Source organism: Silurus meridionalis, chromosome 23 (assembly GCF_014805685.1).
Source record: "Silurus meridionalis isolate SWU-2019-XX chromosome 23, ASM1480568v1, whole genome shotgun sequence".
NCBI classification, from domain to species: Eukaryota; Metazoa; Chordata; class Actinopteri; order Siluriformes; family Siluridae; genus Silurus; species Silurus meridionalis.
Window position 1 is genome coordinate 24,203,458 of NC_060906.1, and position 19,844 is coordinate 24,223,301.

The 19,844-nt window shown below is 39.9% G+C and overlaps 1 protein-coding gene across 3 annotated transcripts in view; it reads right to left on the reverse strand.

Annotated features, from left to right (window-relative positions):
* Positions 1 to 566: 566 nt before the first annotated feature.
* The window catches only part of kif26aa (kinesin family member 26Aa), a 93,199-nt gene continuing 73,921 nt past the window's right edge, over positions 567 to 19,844 (reverse strand). For all 3 annotated transcript variants that reach the window (XM_046836739.1, XM_046836740.1, XM_046836741.1), the window contains 10 exons: positions 19,520 to 19,723; positions 18,100 to 18,193; positions 16,476 to 16,729; positions 16,142 to 16,325; positions 14,240 to 14,399; positions 13,785 to 13,947; positions 9,856 to 12,859; positions 9,010 to 9,203; positions 5,017 to 5,167; positions 567 to 2,326 (listed from right to left, as the gene is read on the reverse strand). In XM_046836739.1, the coding sequence (XP_046692695.1) occupies positions 2,157 to 2,326; positions 5,017 to 5,167; positions 9,010 to 9,203; positions 9,856 to 12,859; positions 13,785 to 13,947; positions 14,240 to 14,399; positions 16,142 to 16,325; positions 16,476 to 16,729; positions 18,100 to 18,193; positions 19,520 to 19,723 (4,578 nt within the window). In that variant the 3' untranslated portion in view covers positions 567 to 2,156. The remainder of the gene's footprint in view (positions 2,327 to 5,016; positions 5,168 to 9,009; positions 9,204 to 9,855; positions 12,860 to 13,784; positions 13,948 to 14,239; positions 14,400 to 16,141; positions 16,326 to 16,475; positions 16,730 to 18,099; positions 18,194 to 19,519; positions 19,724 to 19,844) is intronic.

Consider the following 19,844-nt stretch of genomic DNA (forward strand, 5'->3'; position numbering starts at 1 on the left):
TGATCAAAGCAGCAGCATGAAGATCTGCTTTCCATGGGTTGGAAGATGTGAAAGATCTCCTGCTATAAACCCTATTAAACACCTTCGGGGCGAATGTGAACACTGACTGCAACCCAGGCATTAAAGGAATCTCCACACAAACCTCCACAAAATCTAGTGGAACATCTTCCTGAAAGAATGAAGCTTATTATAACAGCGATGGGGACTACATGTGGAATGGGATGTACCAATTTAATGTTTAGGAGACCGCACATATTTGTGTATATAATGTAGCTTTCAGTGCACTCCTGCTTTTCATCAGCATCCTCCGAGCTGAGAAGATGCTGGGACTGAGATAAATGTGCATTATGATGCTGTGGATTTATCAAATCTTTAGAGTTTCTCACTTGGAGTTATTTGTATAAAGGTCATTGAGTCGTTCAGTGGAATCTTCCAGGAACCTGCAAAAGCTACATCTGATACAGTGCAAAATACTGTATTGCAGTTTATTGCATTTACATTTTTTCTCTGTCTCTATAATCCAATCTACTCAATAATAAAACATCAGATCACAGAGAAAATCGCTACAAGGTCAAATTCTTTTATTTATTTTTTTATTCACAATCATGAAGTGATGCATATGGAAGTTTCTGTACATGTTCTTACAAAGTGTTAAAAAACTGTACAATATAAAGCGGAAACACTGAGAAGATAAGAGTGGTCTTACATAGCTCTAAAATAAACAGAAAACTCTTTTCAAACTTAGAAAATAATGTCAATAATTAGGCAGAATTACAAAATAATAAAAAAATTAAATAGACAATGAGGTTTAAAAGTCTTTTTTTTAATTAGATTTCTTTTTCTAATATTAATTCTTAGTGTTTAAAGGTTTTTGAAAAAATGGTACGAGGTTCCAAAAAAAAGATCATCAGAGACTCAATCAAAGACTGGAGCAGAACCCAGAAGACCGAGTTTGATCAGAATTCACCGAGCTTCTGATGATCGAGTAATTCTGTCTTTTAGCTCACTGAGCAACATGCGAGCAAAATGAGCTCGAGTCTTTAGAGACACGTTTTCCTCCAGCAGCAAAACAAAAGAAAAGAAATCAGTGTTTCGTAAATTGACAAAATCATAAAAAAATACAAATGAATAAAAAAATGTATAAAAAAGAAAAAGAAACGAATGATATATGAGGCTGTTTTTGCGCGTGCTGTTGAGTCTATCCTGGCATGTTTCATTTATTGCCACGATCAATTTTATGGAATTGAAATATTGAATTCTCGAAAGAGATCAACTATTTGAGACACATTAGATGTGCCAAATGTTTATGAACATCTGACCATAAGGTTGCTATCTGTTTCTTTTTGAACATGCTTCTGAACTGCTATAAAAACCTCCATTCTTCTTGGAAGATGTTCCACTAGATTTAATGGAGAACGGTGTTAGTGACGTCAGGGACAGATACAGGCGATGGTGAGGAGGCCATGTCAACGTTCACGTTCATCGTACATGTGTTCAACAGGTTTAAGCTCTACAGCAGGAGATCTCCCACATCTTCCAAACCCATGTAAAGCAGATCTTCATGGAGCTGGCTTTGTGCACAGGAGCATTGTCATGCTGCAACAGCTTTGGGTCTCGTAGTTCATGAACGACATCAAACGCATGAAAGACGTCAGATACACGTGTGCGCCTCCAACTTAGTGCGAACAGTTTGAAGAAGAAACACATACGGCTGGAAACGTCGGGTGTCCCAATACTTTTGGCCCTAGAGCATAACTCCATACATACAAATCCGTAAAAGCTTTTCATAGATCTGATGCGAAGTTTTGCAAATGCATGAATACTGACAGGGTTTAGCATGTGAGCGTTAATTTATTAAATAATAAAAAAATAAATAAAAATAAATTAAAAACAATAAATAAGCAATACAGGGAGTTTAATAAAAACAAGCTGCTCCACAGGAGGTTCTGGGATCAGCAATAAATTACCTTATTGCTTTTTCTCCCTTTTTCTCAACACCGTTATGTATTTCTTTCTGTTTTAAACGCATTCCAATGCAAAATAACTTTTTTTTTATCTGCTAAGAGAAACAACCTTTTTTATAATTAAAATCAAGGCACTTCCTGGTTTGGTGAATAAACATCTCAGTAAATATGCATTGATGTTCCATCTCCTCCTCACACCTCCAGCTTCTGCCCCGGGGACGTCGGGGCCAGAATGTCGAAACACGTCTCCATCATGACGCGAGACTTGCACAGGTTGACGCAAAACTCCAGCTCCGCCGTGGCCTGAACCAGAGCCTCCAGGAAGTCATGTGACTCTGGGTCCAGATCCGGATCCACGTCAACTGAAAAAAACAAAAAAAAAGGATGACACTGAGATTGAATCCAAGACCCTCCAGACATCCACATCTTCACTGTTCTATTATGTTACATTCAATTTCATATCTATAATCGTATATCTATACATATCTATAAACATCTATAGCTAGATATATATAGGGGCAAATGGCTATAGTAACAAACATTAAAGAACAAACTTATAGGGATAAATGTAAAGGAATACAAAAAATGAATAGACATGAAGGGATAAACTCATAATGATGAACATAAATGGATAAACCTTCAGAGATAAAGATATAGAGATAAGACTACAGTATAGAAATAAAACTATAGGAATGATACAAGGGAAATGTGTAGGGATAAACATACAGTGTTCAATTTATATATGGATAAACATATAGGAATAAACCTTCGTGGGTGCGCATATACACACCAACTCATAAAAAATCTTACATCTCAAATCTTAGGAATAAACCTGGAGAAATAAAGGTGTAGGGAAAAAAATTATAATTGATAATCCTTTAGGGTTAATGTATAAGGTAAATGTATGGGAACAAAACTATAGAAATAAAACTACATGTATATGGATAAACTTATAGAGATAAATAATAGAGATACTGTAAAGGTACAGAGAGAAATGTATATGATTAAACCTATAGAAATAAACATACTGTATATGGATAAATCTATAGAGATTAATATTTATAGATAAACCTATATAAATAAATGTATATGGATAAACCCTATAGAAATAAATGTATATGGAAAAGTCTATAGAAATAAATGTTTATGGATAAACCCTATAGAAATAAATGTATATGGAAAAGTCTATAGAAATAAATGTTTATGGATAAACCCTATAGAAATAAATGTATATGGAAAAGTCTATAGAAATAAATGTTTATGGATAAACCCTATAGAAATAAATGTATATGGAAAAGTCTATAGAAATAAATGTTTATGGATAAACCCTATAGAAATAAATGTATATGGAAAAGTCTATAGAAATAAATGTTTATGGATAAACCCTATAGAAATAAATGTATATGGAAAAGTCTATAGAAATAAATGTTTATGGATAAACCCTATAGAAATAAATGTATATGGAAAAGTCTATAGAAATAAATGTTTATGGATAAACCCTATAGAAATAAATGTATATGGAAAAGTCTATAGAAATAAATGTTTATGGATAAACCTATAGAAATAAATGTATATGGAAAAGTCTATAGAAATAAATGTTTATGGATAAACCCTATAGAAATAAATGTATATGATTAAACCTATAGAAATAAATGTATATGATTAAACCTATAGAAATAAATGTATGGAACAAAACTATAGAAATAAACATACTGTATATGGATAAACCTATAGAAGAAAATGTATATGGAAAAGTCTATAGAAATAAATGTTTATGGATAAACCCTATAGAAATAAATGTATAACGATAGCCTATGAGGATAAACCAAAAAGATACAACAATATATGTATAAGTATAAATATATATGGATAAACCTATAGAAATAAATGTATATGATTAACTCTATAGAGAGAAATGTATATGGAAAAGCCTATAGAGATTAATATTTATAGATAAACCTACAGAGATAACTGTATATGGATAAACCCTATAGAAATAAATGTATAACAGTAACCTATAAGGATAAATCAAATAGATACAAGAATATATGTATATGTATAAATGTATATTGATAAACATACAAATAGAGAAACATATAAGAAGAAACATCTATGGACAGATGTGCATGTATAAGAATATAAGAAGGTAAAGCTCTAATGAAAAACCTATAAAGATCACACTATATCTATGAGGAGATCAGAAGGTCAGGGGTTCAAAGCCTTTAACCTTCTGTGCTCCAGGGGTCCTGAATATATATATATGTGAAGTGAGGTTTTCACTGTGCTGTAACATACATGTGACAGGTAAAAAGCACCTCTGTGGGGATAAACCAATAGAGATAAGCCTATAAGGATAAAGTTACCGGAACAAACCAGTTCTCACACTGACTGGGTTTTAATTTAGAAGCTACACACACTGCATATTCATCAGCTAATCTAAATATTAATATGGCTTCTGTGTAAAATAAATGCAGAACAGGCCACAAGCACCAGAGTGAACAGCCTGAGCCTGAGCCTGAGCAGTGCTGGAGTGCAGAGACAATCATTCTGTTAGGATCAATACAACAGCGCAAAGTCACTGAAGTCCAATTGTACTTTTAAAGAATGTTAGTCGGAGCAAGTGTGAGTAAATAAATAAAAGCTGCTCTGTGTGTGTGTGTGTGTGTGTGTGTGTGTGTGTGTGTGTGTGTGTGTGTGTGTGTGTTGGTGTGGCATGTCCTTGAATCAATAAGCCGTTATTTTCCCTCCTGCAATCAGAGCAGAAAGTGTTTTGGTTGTGAAGCCCCTATGGTGTCTGTCTCACTTTATAAATCATGACCCTCTTCAGCAAAAACTCAGACATGGTTTGTGTGTGTGTGTGTGTGTGTGTGTGTGTGTGTGTGTGTCTCCATAAGGAATTCCTACTCAGAAACTTTTCCAGTTGTCATGTCACTTTACATCTACAAAAAAAATAAAACACCACTTCACCCCTGTTATCTAAGATTAAATACCTTGTGGGTTTTACACCAGTGTGTGTAAACTACTCTTCAAACACTACAGGACGTGAACTCACACTCTCCTGCCCACTTCTCGGGGTCGAGCATCAGTCGAGTCTTGGCGTCCTCCAGTTCCCTCCTGAGCCTCTCGTGCTTGGTCCTGAGCTCGCGGATCTGCTGCTGTCTCTTCTCCAGCATCCTGAGGCGAGCGCTGAAGTACTGTAATCCCTGGGACGAGATACACACAGGGACCAGGATGTGTTTATCTCACTGCAGAGCCCAAGCACAAAAACTCCAAACATCACTGCAAACTTACAGCTCAGCTTCAACTCCAGTCAGGACTAATCTGTGTGCTGACACTCGATAGGCTGGATTTCATTACAGCTGAACTATAAATAAGGGCACAGAGCTCACCAGGACCAAATCTCCTCAGAGCGTGGGGTGGTTTTATCCAGAATATTGTTTTTATTTTATTTGACAGTATTTAATTTAATTTATTTAAGTTTAATCTTTTTTTTATCTTATTTAGAATTTTTTGCACTGGCAATGAAAACCCACTTAATTCTCAAGACCTTCAGAAAATGACCTTCAGAAAACAGAAAGCTTTAAAGATCTCATTCTATTAAATAAATAATTCTATCTAACGTTTTAAATGAATTTTTGTCCATAAATATGTATTCAATTCTTCCCCAGTAGTGTATTTTCTACATTGTATAGTGTCTGTTTATGTTGGCGTTTCTATACAATCAGAATTCAGCTGTTACATCGTGTATAGAGGCTTTAATTAAGCATAAACTGTATGTTGCTGTAACCAATCAGATTTTGAGTTGATGACTCCGAGGCTCTCTAGCAGGCATCCGATAACGTCTGCATTTTTTACGTCCTGTGATTGGATGGTCAGACAGCGTCACTAGTCAGAGCTCACAACCCGCATCTGTAGCAAACTGCACAATCTCGAATACATTCATGTGAATTTAATAGCTGATTTTTTCATTTCACAGCGACTGACAGAGGAAAAGAAACTGATTTGGTCACAGAAACACCTACAAGGACATTTACAAGATGAATTTTTCAAGAAAAGCTGGACACGGTGCGGAAACAACACCAAAACAGATCCAAACAGTTGTTGAGGTTTTTCATGAACAGTTTATACTTTTGTGTTTTCTTTCCTGTAAAATTTGCACAAAATCCCAATTTGCCTTCATTTAAAATCCCGAATATATACAGAAAAAACAGGAAACCCCGGGGTGATGTTACGAGGTGAATATCGGTGCTTCTGCTGGAGATGATGTATGTGGAGGTGCAGTTGTGGCTCCAGTGAAAGGAGACGTGTTGAATTGTGTTCATTGGGTTTCTTGCTTTATTCATTCATTCTCACTGTATGAGATTCCTGTGTGTGATGCAGCGCTCTGTTCTACTGCACTTCTCTATAGCACTGATGATTTCTACAGACGTGGGTCATAACGATGGGATTGAATCAGGTAGGTCATCACTGAAACACTGGGAATAAATGAAAAGCACTGCCTGATGAGTGAGATTGTACTTTTAATCCCTTTATCCATAGTTACTTTCAAAGCTGGGGAATGTCTGTAATTCCAAAAACCAACTTACGTGCGATATGTTCAACTTTTTTCTTTTTCCTCATTATTACACTGCATACACTTTCACAATTCCTATGCCTATACATTCTTTTAAACACACAGCTTTAAGTCTGACACTGGAGTCTTCTTCCGTAAATGTTCCATAAACATGTGGTTGCTTTTAAAAAACTTTACCACATCACTTCAAATGAACTATTGCTCTAGAACGGATTATGGTGATCAGAATGAGGGCTTTAATACAAACCAAAGCTGCTGTTCTTAAAAAAAAAAAACAATCAATCCCTTCTGACCAGTCAGAATCCAGAATTGCATTCAGGAGCACTGTGGGGTAAAATATTTGCCTTTTAATTAACATATCTTCAGAGAGCTGTGGAGCGTGTGACAAGCGGTGGGGGGGGGGGGGTGGGCGGATGTTTGCGTATGCTAATGCAAATGTAATTGACGCACAGAGATGAAAAAGACTATTAGATAAAGTAAATGAAGATCGTCATTTCGGCAGAAAAACAGCTCCTCCTCCTCTTCCTGGAGTGCAGGGAGAAATGGAGCTCTTCCTACCCTAAAATAAATCATTCCACGTGCCGCCGGCGATGGGGGTTCAGACTAGCGTGAAGGGTTAACGATCCATGGGGTGGACATGCAGCACAGCACCGACTTTAAAGAGCCATCAGACAGATTGCAGATTGTGAGAACACGCCTCATTCATCACAGGCTAAAAGTGTCTGTCACGCGCTGATGAGACGGCGCTAATTGTTCCTGAGATCACCTCTACACATGCAAATTCCTGCCGTGCCCCCCTGATCACAGGGAGAGAGGGACTCGGGGACCGCCGCAGGTGCTTACGCTTTTTAATTAACATCATGCTCAATTAGGGACGACGAGCGATTCCGGTTTCTTCGTGTCATCTCGTGGAGACAGGAAAGATTTTGTTCTAGGATACTAGCAGGCCATGTTTTCTGTCCAACTCGATCCACTTTTGCTCCTCTAAATTGGTTTTGTTTAGCTGGTGCATTTGGTGTTGCTGGGATTTGAACTTACAACCTTCAGATTAAAAGTCCAACATCTTGTCCACTGAGCAACCACTTTCTTAGAAATCTCAAATATACAGTATAGTAATAAAGAAGGAGTCTCCAGTGTCAGCTCTTTGTATCAGAGTTAAAGTACTTTCAGGACAGAGCAGTACACAGATCCTGAAAACTATTGTGTCTAGGAACATTACTGAGATCAAGACCTTGTTTTACAGACATCCAACCATCTACAGCGGCTAACAAAAGTTGGGAAACCCCAAGTCTTTTATGGTTTTTAAGACACATCTTCCTTTTGTTCATATGAAATGAATTGGACAGTGGATGAAAGTTCTTAGGAGTCCAAATGCGACATTTGTGTCTCTAATAGAAGAACTTGTATAAGAAGATGTGATCAGACTCCCTCACCCCCACACTCACACATGGAGATGGAAGTGTAATGGTTTGGGGTTGTTTTGAAGAAGTGAAGGTTCCGGAAAGTGAATGGAAGCCTGAACCATCATGTCTCCCATTCCACACTTCATCACCATGCAGTTCCGTCTGGACTGCAGCTCATTGGAAGCGACTTAATCGTTCAACAAGTCGATGAGCCGAAGAGCACGTCTGAGCTCTGTAAGTGTTATTTAGAGAGTAAACAGATGTCTGGAGTGACTTTTATCATGGAACGACCTTCCTAGTCACCGCACCTAAATCCTACTGAACTGCTCTGGGATGAACAAGAAAACTCCAACTAGGGAAGAACATCTTTGCCGAGTTTTACAAGAAACAGTATATCAGCTAAATGTTTGGAGAAACAAACTGTCCTGAGAACATATAAAGCTGTTCTTCCTGCTAAAGGAGGATTTTTCAATAAAAATAAAGTGTAACATCTAAAGATTTGTTTGGTCAAAGGAAATCTTCATACTGTTACATTACCAAGTTTGTTGCAAGGAAACAAAAACTTGTAGGTGTAGGTGGTTAATAGGAGGGAGAGGCTGAGCGAGAGTGTTGGGTGTTGGAAGAAGGCGTGACTGGTGGTTCTCTCTCAGATGTGTCATTTCATAATAATTAAAAATATATTTGGTGCCTGTATAATTGTTGTGTGTTAAAATGAGCAAAACATTCCAGGAAGTGATACACAAAAATAATGCCATTCATCATTATTCTATATAACATCATAACACAGAGTTTTATTTCTTATATCATTTAATTAGCTTTAAATGCCGTTGGGTATATAAAGAACTAATTACTACATAATGAAACCGTTCTCTGCAAAGAACATTACTTTTTGCAAACGTGTGCAATAAATAACAGGTTCTAAATTAACGTTTAATAAACATTACAAGCGTAGTATAAAAAGGGTTACAAATTTTATTCTCGGAGCAAAACTCTGAAATCCCTCCCAGTACACCATGCTTAACCACAAAAAAACACTTTAAAATCAATCATGCAGCTTAAATGCTCTCACCTCAGTCACCATGCCTTCCTTGCATCTCTGCAGCCTCTCCATGTCATCTATCTCGTACACTTTAATCTCAAAGGCATCCTTCAGGGAGCCCCCCAGCTGAGGCAGGTCCACCCACTGGCCTGCAGCTCCAGCCTTCCTGCCAGGAGAGGTGCTATCGGGCAGGGGAGCAGGGATCAGCCGCCGCCGCTGCAGGCCTGGAGAGGTCAGACAGGGTAATGCTCGACATCTGGGCCGTAGGTGCACACCAGGAATATCCAAGGAGGTTATAGGCATGCTTTAAATTATGTATGCGCCGTGAACGCTAAGTAGACACAACATCAAAACAGTCCAGTATGGGGTTGATATATGCTAATATGCATTCAGGGCAAGATGGTACGATTGTCTCTTAATGCAAGCTACAAACTTTACATAAACAAAAATTTCTAAAAAAAACAACAAAAAAAAAAAATACAAGGCTTAAAAAAATGTCCATGTGTCAACCACAAGATGTTCTTGAGTCTTGCAAATAATGTTTTTTTAAACATGCATACAGTAGTATAATGTAAGTACTTCTGGTGAACAAAGTGCCAAAGAATGCAAGCAATATAACTAACATTTGAGCAAATGAGTAACTCTAGACAGAAAGGTGAGAAGAAATGATTGCATATCGGCCAGAGAAACATTGTTATCTGAAGCAATCTAGACATCAGAAATGGATATGTCCTTGAAAAAAAATTGTCAGGTTTCAACTCTCAAACCTTTCATTAAAATAATCAAGTAACACTTCCTGGCATCTACAACATCATTTCCTATGAAAGTTCAGAGAAAAAGGCATTAATTCCTGCATGACTTGGAAGCGAAACCTACCATTGGCTCTCTTTTTGGGAGACTTTGACACCCTGGTTCGGCTGGAGGTAGACACTCCGCTCTCGCTCATGGAGTCGTGGGTGGAAGATGCGCTACCTGTGGTTTCACTATCCCTGATCATGCTTTCATATCCACTGCTGCCTCCACTGTGGTAGAACAGAGCAGTGCGGCCCATGGCTGGGGGCAGCTCACCGCTAAGGACGCTGCTGTTGTCACTGCCGTGGCCACTGCTGTAGCGCTGCGGTCGTCTAGGAGCAGTGATTTTACTGTACGGCGATGGCAATGAACAAGGTTCACTTTTTGGAGTTGGTCCCGAATCAGCAGAAGCACTTGCCTGATCATTAGGTCCTCTGATGGGTTTCTTGGAGCTGCTTGATGCAAGCTCACTGACCCGGCTATTAGCAGCTCGAATGGCTTGCTTTGTGCCCATGAGGGTACCTTTCCCTGGTTTTGTGCTTGCTCCTATAACTGAATGAGTCGATGGTTTGCCACTTGGAGGTAGGTTGGCAGTCCAAACATTTGAGGTGGAAAATGATTTTGTGGCACTCAAAGGTTTGGAATTATTACTAGACAATGTCTTTGTTTTGTTCCCATTGCCAACTATGGCTCTAGGACTTAAATTAGCTTTGATCGGCCTAAATTTGCTGCCTTCAGTGGTACTGGTCGATGGGGGAGAGAGGGGTGTTGAGATGGAGCTGGTAACCCCAAGTCTTGGTACCATCCTATTTAACTTGCTGTTACCACCCAGGTTAACGCTACTGCTCTCTCTCATCATTCCTTGTTTGGATTCAATTGATGTCAAACTGTCACACCTTTCAAGGGAGAAATGACTTCCAAAGAATCTTCTACTGTCTCCTTTTGCACCTCGTGGACTGGATCCTGACTTTAAGCTGAAGGATTTAAAGCTAAAAGATTCCGCTCTAACCCGAACATCGAAATCCTCCTCAGAGAGTGTCGCTTTGGATGATGAGGATCTAAATGTATCATTGCTCGATGACCTTAAGGCACTAGGAGACATCAAAGTACGGGTCCTCTGATCCAGGCTGGATTTTCTTATGGGTGGGGCAGGGGGTGACATGCTGCCAGACTTTGGGAGTAAGCTGCTTTTCTGCCCATTTGGTCGCTTCCCTAAGGAGGAGTATTTCAGTGTAGAACTTGTTTGCACAGCATCATGACCCCACTTCAACTCTGATGAGCTATGAGGCACTGTGATCATGCCAAGTGTTGTGGCCCCTCGTCTGAGCTGAGGCATTCTGCTCAGACTTTCTTCTTTTTTAACACTGGACTTCTCACACCCATCCACCACTCTATGGGAGAAGGAAGATGGAGGCATTTTTGCAGACCGTGGGATACTGCTACTTCCTCCACCTGTGGTCTTCCTGGATGGGATTCCACTCATAACAGATTTGGGTGGCTTACCTGGAGAGATGCATTCTGCACTTCTTAAATCTACCTGGCTAATCGTGGTCATCCAGTGTTCATCTGTCCTGCTTCCTTGCCTCTGAAACACTCGGCTGAAGCTGCTATTTGGCTCAACAGATGAGGTAGGTTTGTTTTTTTTCGGGAGAGTCGAGTGGTTTGTATTAGGCATCTGTGCTGGCTGTGCAGTGATAATGGTACTTGATTTAACAGACCTCTGGCCTCTGAAAGCAGTTTTATTTGTATCAAAAGGTGGTGGGCACTTGGCTGTCGGAATTTTCTCAGAGGTCCCTGATTGGTAGTATAACTCAGAAAAACATACCGTACTACCATTGAAGGAGCTGTTTGCACCTTGCTGGGAGGAACTGTCCATACATAAAGCACCAGGTTTATTAGCTGTTGAAATATTATCTTGTGTGTTTGCTTCCTTTGGTGAAATATCTCTAGGCAAGTATGAGGCATTGGTATTCATCGTCTTTTTTAAATATGAGATTTTCGAAGCTGTGCTTTGCCCTGATGGCATCGCGTCTTTTGACCTTGCGTGGCTTTTTTGTGCAATGTCTACCTGCGATACATATGCATCAAACTCATCGTTGATGCTGCTGATTATACTGACGGGACGCGATCCAGAGGACATAGCCTGCCGGGAGCAGTCGCTGTTAAAGCTGATAATGCTGGAGGGTCGTCCATTGTCTGGAATTAGACTAGTGGGCAGCTCTTCAACCACAGTAAACACTATTTCATCCTCCCCATTTAACTCCACAGGTTGCTGCAGAGTTATAGTAGTTCTTAAAACATCTCTCTCAAGACATCGGCTCTGAAAAGCTGCTCGCAGGTGACTTACTTCTACTGGGCTTCTACTTAGATGATGAGGAACTCCTTGCCTGAGAGCTGGCTGGCTCATACCCACTGGAGGTGCCCTTGTGGCTAAAATACTATCACTAGTCAAATTTGAGGTCTTTTGTAACAAGGGTGAAGATCCTTTTTCGAAGACCTTCTCTCGGACAACAGGTTCAGCATCCTGAGCTGAAAATTGACTGCACACAACTTCATCTGAAGGCTTTTTGAGGTGTTCCATATCAGAAAGCTTGTGGAGGGAGGATTTAATCATCTTGCTACATGCAAGAACCCCCTCTGTTGCTTTCCCTGCCCCAACTTGAGTCTTAGGGACTGTCTGAGGACCTTTTCCTTCACCGATAAAAGTAGCTGTGCTCTCACTCCCATCAATACACTCAAGCCGTTCTTGTAACTCTGCAAATGTGTTGCACTTTAGATGATCCCCATCTGATTTGGGAGCCTCTTTTGAACGTTTTTTGTTGAGTGAAGGAATGATGGGAACGAAGGCTGGGGGTCCTTCATTATCACTGAGTTCACGATCAGATATATGGGCTCCTCCGGGACCTACATAGATAACTGTATCGCATGAGTGTTCACTACTGGAGGAGTAGTCTGGATCACTGGAAAGAAGTGCAGGGTGGTCTGGGTCTAGAGCTACTGTTCTAGGGTACAATGGTTTTAAGTGAGGTGGCCTCCGGGTTTGTCCTTCCTCACAAGAGCTCTCCCCTCCTGAGGAACTGGAGGCATACTGAAAAAATATAGAAATAAATTAATGGTGACAATCAAAATATAGAATATTCATGATGCCAGCAAAGGTAAAAATGCATTTAAATCAATTATGAGTATCAAGGCAATTAAGTATTGCATTGACAATAGATACCAAATATTATGAAGAGCTGTCAATATAAAAACCATTGACTAATACTGATTACTGCTAAGCTATTGACTGATATTTACAGAGAAATCAATCAGTACACATTTAGTCCACTACGTAGATTTACACGCTGATGAGGCATAACTTTATGGCCACCATTCCAGCATAACATTATGACCACCTGCCTAATATTGTGTTCATCCCCTTTTGCTGCTAAAACAGTCGTTACCCATCGATCAACAGCATTAACTTCTTCAGCAGTTTGAGCTACAGGAGCTTGTTTGTTGGATCGGACCACATGGACCAGCCTTCGCTCCCCACGTGCATCAATGTGCCTCAATGTGATGTGCATCAATGTTCCTTCCTTGGAGCACTTTTACGTCCATGACCCTGTCGCCGGTTCACCACTGTTCCTTCCTTTGAGCACTTTTGATAAATACTGACCACTGAAGACCGGGACCATCCCACAAGAGCTGCAGTTTTGGAGATGCTCTGACCCAGTCATCTAGACATCACAATCTGTCAAACATTGGCTGTTTTTCCTGCTTCTAACATCAACTTTAAGGCAAAATGTTCACTTGCTGTCTGATAAATTCAGTAGGTGCTTCTCTCCCACCGGTCATAATGTAGCAATATCATAATGTTATGCCTGATCAGTGTAGTTGTACTAATTTGGTAAACTACATCATTTTAATGCTTTTTCGAATCCATAATGCAAAAGAAAATATCTCAGTAAACAGTGAAACAGTGAGACAAACAAAGCTAAGCTCATGAATATGAAATAAATAAGATGTCATGCCTTAGATTTCTTCTTCCTCATGCGATGAATGCGAGAGGCTAGCTGCACCGTGGAGAGCGACTCAGCAAAACTGGCTGGCGAATCCGAAATGTGGGCAATCATGGTGGTTCTGCAGTTGATGTTGCCCAATGATTCCCTCAGTAGCATGGTGAGCTTGCTGTCCCTGAATAATGCATCCAAAAATCATTTTGTTAGACAAAAAGGAAACCATTTGGGGTTGGGGGATTCAATGAAATTCTCTAGCTGATCTTAAGCTCTCCCCTGACACAAACTCCCGACCATAACTTTTTTCCAAGGTAGACTAATTAGTTTGATGACCTGAGGATGTGCATGCAAATCAGTCTGGCTCTGGAACTTAACTCTCTCAGATATCACCTTACCTCATTAAAACAATCTGTCATACCTGATAAGCCTTGCATTTAATTGGATAGCTGACAAGTTGCACACGGACTCACCTATACGGCACATGTTTTGCACCGTTGACTAAAGCAAGGATGACGTTCCCCAAAGCGGCCAGAGACAGACACTGGCCTCCACCACCATCCCTTGTTTGAGTGACATCAGATTCACAACTGCCCAAGTCCAGGAGATGTAGACGACTCCGCCCCTCAGACACTGCAGCCGAAAGAGGATACATGTTTACAAAAGCCATGTTGATGCTGGTACAGTCCACTTGCATTTCGAACCAATTGGCAATGGAAATATTTACAAAATGTCGGATGGTTGTTCATTTCCTAAGCTGTACTGTACTGTGCTCTACTGGGAGTTTGCAGCCGAGCTCTAACGTGCCTAGGTAAATAAATGCTTTTCATTGAAAAATGGAGCATTTACAGTAAATGTAGGTCACTAACCTAAAGTATCGTTACAGCAGATAGAAGAGGCACGTACTCGGGATCGAGAAAGAGACCATTAACTTTAAATCAGCCGAATTTCAATCTCCGAGCTGAGAATGCAAAGAAGCTCGTCACTTATGCCAAGTTCTATAAACATTCCACAAGAGGAGACTGCATCTCATTACACATTGAAATTTATTCTGGCAGCGGCAGAAGTACATGGTCTGTCGTCGATACAAGAGTGAAATACAAATGATCAGATACATGGCGATTTGGTAGCTAGGCTTTGTCTGGACCATAAAAAAAAATGAAATTGCTCAATTACGGGTGCTGTCATGTAGTCATTAAGGGAAGAAAGAAATTAGGCAAATCGTATGCAAATGGAAGGAAAATTGGCTTTTTTTTTAATCAATAATGTTACACTGAAATCAAAGGCTTGACAGTGGGTTATTATAGACCCTTCATCCACAAACTCAGGTCTGCTGAGCTTTATTAGTTTTGTGTAGGAGCTCTGTATTTTAACATCATTCCGCCTTACTGTTCCTGGGATATGAGCGAATTGCCAAATGAATCTAAAATGATTGCCATTTGCATAGGCATTCGGAAATGTCTGATATTATTTGACACTTTGGAAGCTCCGCCTCCTTTCTCCAGTTTCACGTTTGTAATCTTTGGAATGCTCTGGTTGAACGTGAACATCAATCAGAAAGTCAGAGAAGTATATTAATGTGAAATCAAAAATGTCTAAGGGTGTCTTTGACTTCCACAACTCCAATACTAAAAAGACTTTTGTAAAATGTCAAATTTCCTAAACCCATATGTTATTCACAATAGAACATAGAAAACATCTTTACACCTAGAATATGTAGCATTTCGAAGGAAGAAAATGAGGTCATTTTGAACATGATGGCTGAAACACGTGTCAAAAAAGTTGAAACATGTAACACTGGAAGATGTTTCCTACTGTGTAGCATCATGTCTTCTGTTCGTTTACATATGGGAACTGGGGGGAGCATTTGCTTAAGTTTTGAGATAAATTTTGTCCCATGTGCCTGATCCTGAATTCTAGTTGCTCAACAGTTCTGGGTTTCCTTTGTTGTGTCTTTTGCTTCATGATGCGCCAAATGTTTTCAAATGGTGAAAGGTCCAGACCGCAAGCAGGCCAGTTCACCTGATTAAATATTTCTACTTTAACTGAAATATGGTTTTATTATATTTGCAAATCATTTTATTTTGTTTTTATGTTCATTTTACACAGCGTCACAACTTTTTTAAAATTGGGGTTGTAGTTGAATGTATTAAATGGATGCCACTGAAAAATCTCTCTCAAAAAAGTAAAAAGTGACAATTTCTTGGCTGAAAGTGGCACTTTGGAAAGTTGTCACACCTCAGGGATCAATTTGGCGACTCTGCCCGTGCCAGACTCAGCTCAGAAATACTGGAGAAATACTGGAGAGGAATGAAAACGCCTGCTGTGACAATCTCGCATTAGATAAACAGTACAAATAGTGCGTGAGGCCGTACTTCCTCCCTTGGTGCTCTTCTCCATCCGGTACTGCGTGACGTGGAGGGTGAAGAGCATGTGTGAGTTGCACTGCTGCTCTTCAGCCTTTTCAGCTCTGCTGGTGCTCCGTGCTGCTAAAGCCGAGTCCAGAAAGAAGGCAGCTCGCTCTGCTGAAGACGCCCTGAGCTCACTCTGATTCTGCAGCTGGATATTGAGAGGGAAATAAGAACAAAAAATAACAAAGTTTTGAAGGTTTTGAAAACAAGGATGGATACTGATAGTTTGATATGGAGAAATTGACAGTTTTTTAATGTCATTTGATATTTCAAATGAAATAAAGAAGGACCGACTTACCTGTGATCCAGATAGCGGATCCTCTTTTAGGTACACTCCTGCACCCTGGACAGTTCCTGTACAGAAGTCAGCCAGAAGGTCTGTCAAAGCCTCGTCCCTCCCGCTGATCTCCACAGCCGAGACACGCACTGAGAACCGAGCCCCGGCCTTCTCCTTTCTCTCCTCGATTAGTTTGAAGAGCCAAGAGATGGCACACGGGGCGACACCCAGGCTCTGTGTGGAACTGTCTTTACCTATCATGGTGTAGGTTTTACCTGTACAGAGCAGGTCAGGAAATCTAATCAGTACAGTTTTAGAGAGGATGCTGAGTCCTGCGAGATGTGTAATGTACATACAAAAAACCTTACACAACAATAATATACTACAACAATATTCTTCATTATAAAATGTATCTGTAATAAAACCGGAGCTGCAGTATGGATATAATCAGATCTTCGATAATTAATACGATATAAAACACCATGCTGTGCTGGGAAGATGTTTGCAATGGGTGATTAGTGTAACACAACAGGAGGCAAACACTTTCACTTTCAGCGGGAAAAGAGCAAGCAGTAAACCAGAAGCGCAAAACCCTGGGACATGAGGACAATCTTTAATCCAACAAAGATCCAGAGACCAATAAAACCTGTAATTAATCAAATCCTGCACCCCATGTTTTGGAGAACAATTGGAGCCATGTGGTGGCTTTATATGTAATTATATGGAGCTTATGGACTGTATTCAATCAAATGTGTACAATAAACAAAACTTCTGTTATTTCTTATCTTTTACAGTTACCATCAATGTTCCCAGGTGGCACGAGGTGGTATCAAAACGTTGCTAGACAACAAAATACTATTTATTTATGTTTCCACACTATCACCTTCCCAACATTATGACTGTTGAGATTCGACAGTGTGACACGGGGATCATGTTCGTACAGTCTGACAAGCAATCGCAAAAATGTGCACCTGGAATTATTCTAGACAAAGAGCAGTCACACACACACACTTTTGAATCTGCCCACATGTATCGGAGCTGCTCAATGGATCAGAATAAGGGGATTGATTACGAGGTGGTATCAAAAAGTTAACAGAATAGTTTTGTGACATGCCAACAAGTGGCAGCACAAGGCTGCACGCACAGTCACAGAGAGCACTGACCTTCATAAGTCAGTGCGGCAAAAAATATCGTCCTGTGTACATCGGGAGCTGTGCAACTGATGCAATTTTGCCCACGTGCGACCCCTGTCACCGTGATCTCACTTCCACACCCACCCTACTCATCAAATTGGCTCCTGCAGACTTCGCCCTCTTCCCAAAGATAAATATGTCAAAGGTGGCCGTTTTGACACCATTAAAGAGACCCGGAGTGAATTGCAGAAGGTGCTTGAGATGCTTCAAAAAGAAGATTTCCAGGACATGTTCCAGAAGAATGCTGGGAGCTGTATTGCTGTGCAAGGGGACTATTTTGTCCTGTTTGTCTAACAAATTAAGCAAAACCTTCTGACCAATTACAACCAAGAGCTTAGCATTAGCTGCTTCAGAGAACCATATAGAAAGTCACACTGAAGCATTTTATAATTAGGTAGGAAAGACAAGACAAGACAAGACAAGAAAAAGAAAAAAGAAAAGAAAGTGCTAACCGAGGTGGGCGTGTCCGAAGCAGAAGATGCAGCCGTCTGCACCGTTGACTACAGACTGAATGACCTCCGCCACCGTCCCTGAACACACCTCCGCCTGTGAATTTGAACACAAAATGCAAATGAGTCGCTGACATTACCTGGTGACTTCTAGCAACTCTTTGATTAGCTACTTTCCCCATGAAAAGAGATGCTAGCAGCAGGGGACTCGGCGCTGAAGCGACCGCTTGTTACATCCGAACCACATTTAAAGGTTTTTATCTAAAAGATGGACAGATGAAAAAACCTCTGCCTTCAGGTTGACAAACACAAGTATAAGTTCACCGGTTCTTTTTTCACACTTGGGATTTGTGGAAGTGTGTGTCTGCCTGAGGAAAGTGTTGCACTGCTTCTGATGTTGTTCTTCTGAACAACAGGGAATCAGTGCTGATCGTCCGATGATGGGATAGGAAGTTGTGGAGACTAATTTTTTAAAATAGATTTATAAGAGGCGGTAGCATAGTGGATAAGATTCTGGATTGGAAGATCACGAATTCAAATCCCAGCAACACCAAACTGCTGGGCCCCTGAGTAAGGCCCTTAACCTTCAAATGCTCAGTTTTAAGTTGATCTGGATAAGGGTTTCTTCTAAATGCCATGAATGTAAATTTATAAAAAGTTTCTGGACACCTCAGCTCAAGACCGCTGTCATTATTGAAGACTCCCTTTTTCCAAATGTAGTTCCTATTTACTGTTAAATAACCTCCACTCTTCTGGGAAGATGTTCCACTCAATTTTGGAGATTTGTGAGAAAGCCTGGGGTGCAGTCGACGTTCCGATTAATCCAAAACACTGCAAGAACTCCTCATCTAGTGAAGACCTACTGTACAATCTTATTTCTAGCCTTAAAAATATTTATTTATTTATTTTGAAAATTTTATACTATGCAAGAGCAGATTGTGTAAAATTATTCTGATTGTTTTACGATTATTGATCTTTTTGATCTTCTTACTTATAAAAGCTTAAAGTTTATATTTAAAGTTTATATTTTACCTGAAAAATTTAGCTTTATGTTGCGGGTGTTCTTATTCTCTGGGATTAAGAAGTTTTTGGTGAAAATATCTGAAGGTCTGAGATTCAAACTCATGATCTTCAGACGCAAAGTCCAAAGCCTTAACCACTAAACCACCACCTCCATTACAGTTGCTTTCATTGGAATGAGCCTTACAGAAAACTACTAAGCAGAAATGAACCAGGAAACACCAGGAGATTGTGTTGTAGTCCCTGTAACTACTGGAAGCTTTTTAAAAAACAGAGATTTGTCAATTTTACACGTTAAATCGACTTTATGTCTACAACATGAACTTTATGTAGTAATACTGAAATCCATGTCTGAAGTAATAAACCTTGAATACGCAGAAAAATAACACTGTGAAAAACATACTTGCGATGCATCCTGGGTAAAGACTGCGTCAAAATTGAAGGTCTTTGGGGCCACAGTGGAGGAAAAGCGTCTCAGAGCTGCAGAACTGGCCAGAGGCTCGCAGAAGGTCAGCTGCTTCTTAGGAGCGTCCACTTTCAGGAAGGACATGGACTCTGAAGTGTCCTCTTCCCCTTTTGCAGGACAGATGCGCACCATTACTTTAACCTGTGCAGTATACAAGTGAGGGAAGAGAAAGAAATGGTTTAAAGAAATTAAGTGTATTAAGAGTTTGTTAAAAAACACAACGTTCCTGTAAAATCATGACAATCCTGTTTTACTCCATCGC